The sequence below is a fragment of the Azolla caroliniana genome, unplaced genomic scaffold (genome assembly GCF_043228905.1).
Source record: "Azolla caroliniana isolate FFs.n. ecotype wild unplaced genomic scaffold, voAzoCaro1.0.p SCAF_3, whole genome shotgun sequence".
In the NCBI taxonomy this organism is placed as follows: domain Eukaryota; kingdom Viridiplantae; phylum Streptophyta; class Polypodiopsida; order Salviniales; family Salviniaceae; genus Azolla; species Azolla caroliniana.
This window is the reverse complement of record NW_028230438.1, coordinates 23434552-23444594: the sequence shown is the minus strand read 5'-3', so window position 1 is coordinate 23444594 and position 10043 is coordinate 23434552. Positions and strand designations below refer to the sequence as shown.

Here is a 10043-nt window from a genome sequence, read left to right as displayed (position 1 = left end):
GCAATTATCCACACAATTAAACAAGAAGGTTGTCACTTACTTTGTGTCAAATAAAAGGTTGTAAAGGTGCTTAAGACCAATCAACCAAGAATAACTTTATTGTACTATATGATTAATAAATATTTTAACAAGTTAGAAAGCACAATCATTTTCTTAACTCGTTCTTTTATGCATGACTAGCAAGGGAATAAGAGTATTGTGTGATGTATGAGATGATTCATATAGCCCAACAAAAAGGGTATAATTTTGAAATGCTTGGAGGTTCAAAGATCAATTTTGTTCTCATGGTGGATCATGGCGTTGGGTACCCATCTAGATGGCCTTTTTTTGTCAATGATACACATTCTTATTATCAACAACCAAAAGTTCCCCAAACACATCTTACAACATGTTGACCATTTTGTATCTTATGATATCCATTGCATCATGTTTTACAACATGTTGAGCAATGTATATTTTACGGTATGTCCATCGGCATCATGTCCTACAAGACACTGACCACTTTATATCTTATATTGTCAACGGATATGCATGTTGCTTAGGCGTATTTGTTTATTTGTTGCAAATAAGAAGTTGTTCAAGATAATTAACCAATCGTTCGATTGGTAACAAAAGCGAAGATCATTTCATCGAACCATCAAGGGGGTTTAAATTACTAAAGGAGAGGTTGTACGTCCCCAACACTCTCTTTTTTCAACAAGATGTCTTCATGTTCATGTAGCTTCAATTGAACAAAGCAAATTTAGAAAATTTTCATTAGATGATATAATGATCGGGAATTTTGTCAATGATATCTTATTTAATAGATCAATTAATTAGGACCCCATTGAACAAACCACAATACATTCCGACTTGTTCATAATCTCATTATTAATCACTTCATCAATGAGATCATCTGATTGAAAAGACCATTAAACTCTTAGAAAAGTTTGGGTGAATCAATAAGGACAACACCTTCTCTCAAAACCATGGCATTCATAGATGGCCACCAACATGGCAATCACGTCATCAGTAAAAGAACCTTATTTTGGGTAAATCATTTAATATAGGTAATTTTGATCACAAAAATGTTATTACAATATGTTCTCATACGGGAATCACTTAATAAGAAATGCCCCTATCTTTGGGAGGATTGTTTGGGTAGATTGTCTAGTTCTTGGGGTTGGGAGTTTACGACATATCAATTCACATTCATTTATGTACAATTGGGGCCACCAAGAAGAAGTCAATATAGTCAATCAACTCAAGTGACGAAATACCTAACCATAATGCACAAATGAGAGCATCAACGAACGACTTCGAATCTCAACTTTGGCAACATCGAGGCCTACATTCATGCAAGAATTTCTTGGGCGTGACAATGACATGTGAGTTATATTGGTCTAAAACTTGACTTGAAGTAGTTCCTCATCGAGCGATATCGTCGCCCGCATTCACCTAAGACTTGTCGAGGGGCTCACTCGCGGAGGAGTGAAAATTTGAGCTATCCCTAGAGCAAGCGAGAAGTAAGGGCAGAACGTGGTTCATGTTTAGGGTGTATATCTAAAAAATTGCAAGAGGCCGACAAAGGAACCCCCAGGTCGATGCTCCGATAACTCCGGCACAAGCGAAAACAACGTCAGGTAAGCAAAATGGACTATAGAAAAGGGAGGTTGCGAACGGTTGCATGACTAAACAAGCAAAAAGTGGCAGGCAAGGCAAGCAGGACTCTCTCTCTCTCTCTCTCTCTCTCTCTCTCTCTCTCTCTCTCTCTCTCTCTCTCCTTTGAGTTGTGGGTGGTTGGCATGTAGTGAGTGAGAGAGGGAGTGTGAGTTTAAAGAAGGGAGGGAGGATAGGGCCATGGGATGATGATCATCACTCATCACATGAGTCCAAAACACACACACACACACAAATAAAACAAAGCTGGGTGTGGGGACCATGACACGTGGCGAGCCCTCATTGGGGGCTGACTTGGCAAGATCAACGGCTGAGATCATGGAGGCCCCCTTCCTAATCCCTCGCTAACTGCCCCCGCCCCCTCTCTCTATGTATGTAAACCCCCCCTTAAACCTCCCGGTTAATCCCCCCTCCTTTCACCGGCTCCTTCCCGTCCTCCCTCGGGTAGTTTCTTCCTGTGACCGACTGCTCCGGTGGCCCAAGGTTTTTGGGATTTCTTCACAATCTCTAATTTCTTCTCCTCCTCTTCTTCTTCTTCTTCTTCTTCTTCTTCTTCTTCTTCCTCTTCTTCTTTCTCTTTCTTTCTTCAGTTTTTATTCTTCTCCCTCCTTCTTGTTCCTCTCTCTCTCTCTCTCTCTCTCTCTCTCTGATTTTCTCCAATTTCCCCCTCAATCTTCAAGATCGGGTCGCAACCCAATTCATTCAAAACGAATCTGCCTCAGATTCCGAATCGCCCATCCCCTGCACTTCCTGATTCTGTTCTGATTTCATCTCTGTTCTCCTCTGTCCTAAACTTTTTCTAATCTCTTCTCTTCTGTCGCTCTATGATCTGATCTGATCCGACCATGTTAAGCCTTGATTGTTAATCTTCTCCCTGATCCCTGATCTCCAAACCCAAACATCTTAAATCTCTCAAAATGGCTCACTAATTGATGTGTATCTTTGCTTCTATCCTTAGTCATCCCTTCTGATCTTCTCCATTCTCTGCATATTTTCCATATGGGTATTCCGTATCCATCCCCATCTTAATCCGCATCAATTATGTTATCAAAAAGCATTTGAATTTCAATGAAAAGAAATTGACCGTAAAAAAGTTCTCTAATTTGTCGAAGTAACAATAGAAGAAAAAGAAAGTATGATGTCATTAGATCCATAGATTTTCATCAAGAACCGAAGGTACAAGAATGTGTTCTTCCGAGAGCACAAGAAGGTACAAATTCCATTGAAATGAATCATTTTGATTCTTGTATATTATACAAATATAATCAAATAATTAATCTTGTTCAAATTACAATACCATAGAATGAATTCCTTACTCATGTATATTGAATTGATACATGCACATAATGTTGATGCATTGATTCTGCGTCTTTGTTAACCAAATTGTGGTTTTTATTGTGATCTATTTTGGTTTTGTGTTTCTCAGAGTCAGTTCATCGTAGCAGCATATCAAGACCTTCGGGATCTGACGATATTTTTAGTTGCCTCAAAGAAGAGATAAGGAGGAGACAAAGAAGTCAAAATGCAACAACGCCGACGACAACAGAGGATCTGTTTTCCAGGCTATGATGGGACGCTACCTAAAGCAGTGCGCTCGTCAAGGGTAAGTCTTGATAGATAATAATGAATCGTGAATGATGATGATGGCATACGGTTATGATAGATGATGATGCATGATGCTTGCTATGTTATCATCTGTCTGAGATATATGATGACAGAGATATAGACCTTTTCATGCGTCATGCCATGTGTTAGAGATTGAGATCTATACAGTCGCCCCTAAACAAAATGAAAAAGGACTCCATATATATGGATTGGTTTAAGATTTTGGATTTTGGATTTAAGTGCGAGGGTTTAAGATCTAGAGTTTAGGGATTTATGATTATGATTTTTGGGTTTAGGGGATAGGTGTAAGCAAGAAGGATACAAGGTTAAGGTTTAAGGATTAAGTTTCTAGGTTCTAGATTTAAGGGATTAGAGTTTAGATTCCTGTGCAAAGGGTTTAGGTTTTAGTATTAAAGATTTTAGGGTTTAGGTTTTGAAAATTTTAGGTTTAGGTTTGGGAACCTGGTATTTAGGATAGAGGTGTTTAGAGTTGAGGGATAGCACAGGTATAAAGATGAAGAACTTAGTACGTTTAATGATTTAGAGTTGAGGTCATAGGGTTTAAGTTTAATGAAAGGGTTTAAGGTTTAGGTTTAAGGGTTTAGGGTTTAGGGTTTAGGTTAAGGTTTAAGAGTTTATGGCTGAGGGCATAGGATTTAGAACACAGTTGTAAAGGTTAAGGGTTAAATTTCTGGGTATAAGGGTTTAGGCCTTAGGTATGAGGAGTAAGGAGTAAGGGCTTATTTTTAAGAACTAAGGATTTAGGTTGTAGGTTTAAGGGTTCAGTGTTGAGAGTTAAGAGTTGAGGGCGTAGGGTTTAGGATTAAGATATACATCATGGAAGATTTGAGGGTTCAATGTTGACAGTTGAGAATTGAGAGCGTAGGTTTTTGGATTAAGATAAATGATAGAAGGTTTAAGTGTTTATAGGTGAGGGTAGATGGTTTAAGTTTAAGGAATGGAATTGTTGTTTCTAGGGTTAATGATTTAATGTTCAACATTGAAGTCCTTTTATGTTGAAGAATTAAGGATGTTGGTGATAGGTTCAAGGATTCTAGGGTGTAAGTTGGGATCCTAGGGCTTAGGTTGAGTTTATAGATGTTTTAAGTTCAGGTTTCACGATTAAGTATTTTGGTCTAGGTTCATCTTCATATTTGAAATCTAGATCAAAGATGATTCAGAGTTCTTAGTTTTAAAGATTTAGATTGTTACATAAACACCAATCATTTTTCACCTTCTACAATGGTTCAGTATTAGTACATAACTTATCATCGGGATCCAAATTAATACATTCCATTTAAGGGCCAAGAATTTTATGAATTCACCAATTATTCTATCTTGAACGCCTAATGTAAAGATTTATTTCAATCTTACGAATGTCGTTTACATGTGCTATTTGTGAAGAATCATTTAACTCTCAATATTAAGAGGTTCTGTTTAATGGTTAGAATTGTATGCTGTTTCATGAATATACAGCCAATCTGTTAGTTATTTTCTAAATCCAAACTAAATGGGGTTGCACTCACAATATATAAAAATATACACACACAAGGGGGGGGGGGGGGGGGAGAGAGAGAGAGAGAGAGAGAGATTACAAAAACATATTTGATTTAGGGGCATGGACCAAGTAAATATCAAGCAAAGCAGAAAAAGGCTGCAAATGACTGGGGCATCTTTGAGCTCTTGGCTACAGTGGCAGGAGAAATTCTTCAAGAAAGAGACACTGATGAAGGAACTGGAGGTAGCCAGACTGACTCTCTCCAAATGCGTGAAAGTAACACCTTGAAATATCTTCGGAATTTTACAGAGAATGCTCTAGATGATGCAAATGAAGAGCATGGTCGAAGTAGAACTGAATCAGCAAAGAAGAATCATTATGAAAATAGCCAACACCGAATGACACCAAATGCCGACAACTTCAATAATAATCACATAGCTCAGAAAGTATTGGATGAACATGATACTGTTTCTTTGAACATAGATCAATCAAGCCATGTTGTCTCCTCAAATATAATGGAAAACTTATTGAACCAAAAATACTTAATTCGATGTGCACCCATGAAGGGACATGAAGTGGGAGACACAAATCACAATGATTTAAAATGCAATAGCATGAAAGGTGCCATTTGCTCAACTTTAAGAAACCCAATTATCCATGATACATGTCATCCACTTGTGAGCTCTGCAAGTAGTGGAGAAGTATTGACAAGTGAAGAGGAAACGAAAGTGTATCATGAAAAGTCCTCACGAAAGAGTAAGTTGACAAATGGTGATGATAAGCATTCACCAGAGGTAATTTCACCAGAGAAGGTGTCAAGGTTATTTGACATTTCTACTGAAGGTGAAATACAACTTGGATCCAAACGGAAACGTTTCCCTACCATTTCTGGTACATCTTATATAGCACTTCTGAATGCATGAAAAATGCACACATGTTTTACTGTGCAAAATTATGTGCACTCACATGTGCTTGTGTGTGTTATTTGCTTGTGTTTACATTGGGAGTAAGTGCTTGTAGTATGTAAAGTTGACATCATAGCTGTTTTAAACAGACAATGTTGGTGAGAAACCTGGCCAAGCAATTGAATTACAATATAAAAGGAAGAGATCTATTTCCGAGTCATCTGAGGTTTGCACTAACCAAGGCAATCCAAATACCAAGGCAATTTGTGATTCGGATGGTAAGCCTCCATTTTCACATATTATTGAGGATCACACATCTCTTTCCATTTGTGTATTCAAAAGTGCTCAGTGGGCCTGATTTTAGACATGTTTCAATTCTGCTTGTCCATAATTTCACGGACTCCATCTCCAAACATTGAAGACCAGACAGGCATCTTTTCATTTGTGTACCCAATTGTGCTTGATAGGCCTAATTTCTAGACATAGTATCTTCTTCACATGATCGCGTTAAATAAAAACGTAAAGATATTTTTATAGACTTTCATGTTCTAAATCAATTTGATCTTTCAGGTAAAGATGACAGCATCACATCTTCTCCAAGTGAGACAACCAATACATCATGGAGATGTACAAGCAATATGATTCCAGAGCTGCATAGTTTGTTCCTTAAACCTTCCTGTGCTAGAAATTAATTGATATTGAGATTGCATTGTCACGAATTATGCAAGATAGAATCAAGCACTAACCTCTAGATAAACAATAATATGAATACAGATGCACCTGCAATTCGATTGAGCATTACATCTTTTATGGTCCCTGAACTTTCGATAGATCTCCCAGAAACTGCAACTGTCGCAAATCTAAAGGCAAACTTTCTTCAAATCACTGTTTTTTGTTCTATGTCTTTTGTTCCAGATGGTACAAAAGAAAGTAAAATCTTATCGTATTTCGAAAAACATCCAAATTTGTCAAAACAATGTTTGATGTCAAACTCATTGTTATTACTAATTCTTCATTCATTTTCATACAGAGAGCAGTGATGGACACAGCTATAAATTTATTAGCAGGTGGATTGCATGTCCGAGTTCTTCATGAAGGCCAAAAGATTGCTGATGAGAATACAACACTTGCTCAAATGGGTGTTACATGTCAAGAAAGCCTAGACTCTCTGGAATTTATGCTAGAACCAAATTGTAGCCATAATGCTCTCATGAAACTGGAAGACCCTCTTCCTTCACTTTCCAATGTAACAGATAAACCTACTAAATCACGGTAAGCATCTGAAACCTACCAACAATATTCCAGTTACGATTCATTAAAGTCAAAATTATATTTAGGGCTTATGATATAATCCATTTCCAAAGTTGTCTGATCATCAGTTATAAAATAGAAACATGAAATCAGGATAAAGGTGATTGTATATGCTAACTTTTGGTGTATGCATTATATTTGGAAACTGTATTCAAACTCACCTCCAAAAATGTGTACCTCTTCATTACCTTGAAAACCCTAAACCCTAAACCGAAAATCTACGGGTTAAAACTTAAGATATTATTACTGTCTTGCGTCAGTCTTGTTTCAAAGAAAAAATACCATATAACATGATTCATTACAACCTCCTATGACGTACAACGCATAAATAAAAATATTAGCTTGGTCTTTTTTCAAAGACAATCTAGCCACTAGTGTCCAGATTCATTACAACATAGTGCACGTAGGCAAAGTGTGTAAATATGCCATCTGGTTTGCAGAGATGAACACCCTGTTTCTAAATTTTCGCCGTATGTGTGTATTATTACATGAATCAAGTAGCCATTTTACTAATCTCTCTTGTATGAATGTTCAGGTATGCATTGCAGCGTGGAAACATAAACATTGGCAATAGAAGCCATGCAAACGAAGAAAGGTCTGCAGGTGCAGTGATAGATTCTAATCTATATGTGTAATTTATGCATACGGATGTGCCAGAAAAGTGAGATTAGCTAAATCATAGTTCCATTCCATATGTGGATTTTTTTTCTTATAAAGCAGAAACAAGAGATCCAGCAATACTTGATGAACCGGGTGCAATTCATCAGTCGCCTAGCATTCAACCACTAACTATTATTGAACCAATTATTTTACATCCTGTCTTACAAGATCCTAAAGCAATGGAGATTGTGGCTTCTCAACAAAATTTGCAGGGAACCTCTACCAAACGGAGGACACGCACACCATTCACAGTTATTGAAGTGACTGCATTAGTGCAAGCAGTGGAATTGCTTGGAACTGGCAGGTACACAATTCACATATTGATTTTTAGAACTTCAGCTTTTATATATAGTCTTTATATACTGCTTTTCTACCAATAATATGGCCTTTTTTACACAGTTGACATTTAACATGGCTTTTGTATAACACAGGTGGCGTGAAGTAAAGCAACAGGCATTCGATCATGCTACGCACAGAACTTATGTGGATCTTAAGGTTCTCTCTCTCCTCTCTCTCTCTCTCTCTGACCATTGGCTTGGTGGTTTCCACCATAGCATCAAAGTCATAAAATTGTGAGAATCCAGGACTGATCCTCACCATGAGCTGGGACCCATCTCATGATGGCAATCAGTGAACCGTGGACATTAAAAAGATATTTATCTCTAGCATCAAACTTATAAAATTGATAGAACCCAGGATCAATCCTCACCATGGGCTAGGCACCATCTCATAGATTGCAATCAGTCTCCCATGGGCATTGAAAAGATATATACCTATCTACCATGGGCTCTCTAGCATCATGAGTCACTTCACAACTCCACGCACTACATTGAAATGTTTCCCTTGGTCACATAGGTCATACTTGACTTTCGAGGAAGATGATAAAATCTAGCACAAGTCATCAATAGTACATACAACTTTGAAAATGCTTCAAAGCCAAAACCACACGTAGTATGCAATCATCCAATGTATAGTGCCTCACTAGAATGCTAACGCAAATATTCTCAAGTATTGTGATGTGCTTGAATAATTTACGTTAGATGGTTTTAAGTATTTCAATGCTCCTGCATTAATCGAAACCAATGTGTTGTTTTATCTATTACAATATCCTTGAGCTGTATTAAGTAAATATGGTTTCTTACAATTGCATTGCTTTACAGGACAAATGGAAGACACTTGTTCATACCGCACATATTGCCCCTCATCAACGCAGGGGCGAGCAGGTGCCGCAAGATCTTCTTGACCGTGTTCTCAAAGCACACACCTTCTGGGCAGCACAAGTCAAGCAGCAAGAAGCTATCACAACATAGATAAAGAAAACAAGCAAGACTTGACCAACGAAAAGGTTTAACAAATGACAAAACTACTGATAACATCGTGTGAAGAACAGAAAGTGGAAGGACTTTGTACAAAGGAATTGAGATGGCCCACTTACAATTTGATTTTCAGCTGATAATTGTTGACCCTCCCTTGTAAAAATTACCTGTTGTATATCTCTCAATCCTTATCATTGTTTTTACAACCTTAGAAAAAAAAATCAAAGGATTTTTTTTCACAATTGTAAACCCTTTCAGTGTGCATTTTTTGGCCACTGGTAAAAATATTAATTGCCACTATGCCATAAAAAAGTCGGGCAAACGCCCGTGGCACATGTACAAGAGGGCTCAGAAGAAATCTGTAAACTTGATCAAAATTGAAATTTGACCAAATAATTTTCATTTCCATCTGATTATATACACCTATGTGCATCTACACTACAATGCTTCCTTTTTGTATGGATCTATGTTCTTGATGTGCAAGAAATCAATACCAATTAGTTTTAGGCCTCAGCATTCATCCTCTGTTGTTAATGCAAGAACTCTAATGCTTCTCAGTAATGGCAAAAGACTTGCTGTGGTTCTTGTTTCATATTCCTTATAGAAATGTCTGGCAAACAAATCATGAATGTAGGAATCGAATGTGGGAAATGTGTATCAAACAAAATTCTTATAGTGGATACATGTCCTTGAGACAATGTCTAGAATAGTGTGTAAGGCCCATGATAAGAGATGGGACTTCCACCAAAATGGGCATGCATGCCCTTGGTAAGCATATCTTCATAGCTTCTCATTTCAAGAAAACGGCCTGCAAATCTAGGCATGTAGAGTAGGACAAAACTCACCTATTGACATAGTGGTAAGTCATGGAATAAATCATTAAAAACCAATTAATAATACAATGTCCCTCATCGAAATGGGTTCACTGGCACTACTGGGCAAAGGTTAAAAAGTCATGTCAATGAGATCCAAGGCTCTCATTGTCTACTCTTGGACACACTTGACCTCACCCCTAATCCCATGGTGTGGGTCATGACTCATTGAGCCTACAGCCATCCAGATTGTGTGAGATGAAGAGTCATTAACTAT

The 10043-nt window shown here is 37.6% G+C and overlaps 1 protein-coding gene across 1 annotated transcript; it reads left to right on the top strand.

Moving 5' to 3' along the window:
- Positions 1–2222: 2222 nt before the first annotated feature.
- On the top strand, positions 2223–9359 carry LOC147866689 (uncharacterized). The gene is made up of 11 exons (XM_087317143.1): positions 2223–2869; positions 3086–3262; positions 4879–5653; positions 5817–5945; positions 6238–6324; positions 6442–6533; positions 6698–6939; positions 7514–7581; positions 7696–7942; positions 8070–8133; positions 8799–9359. Exons 2-11 carry the CDS (start codon positions 3182–3184, stop codon positions 8946–8948), a joined length of 1935 nt encoding a protein of 644 aa, XP_087173269.1. The 5' UTR covers positions 2223–2869; positions 3086–3181; the 3' UTR covers positions 8949–9359.
- Positions 9360–10043: the final 684 nt, after the last annotated feature.

What these genes read in the sequence shown, in the direction of transcription:
- LOC147866689 (XM_087317143.1), top strand. Translation starts at nt 3,182, where the DNA reads ATGCAACAACGCCGACGACAACAGAGGATCTGTTTTCCAGGCTATGAT. An exon ending in GGCAATTTGTGATTCGGATG is followed by an intron (nt 5,946 to 6,237) that starts GTAAGCCTCCAT and finishes TTGATCTTTCAG; the next exon opens with GTAAAGATGACAGCATCACA. An exon ending in AAACGAAGAAAGGTCTGCAG is followed by an intron (nt 7,582 to 7,695) that starts GTGCAGTGATAG and finishes TTTCTTATAAAG; the next exon opens with CAGAAACAAGAGATCCAGCA.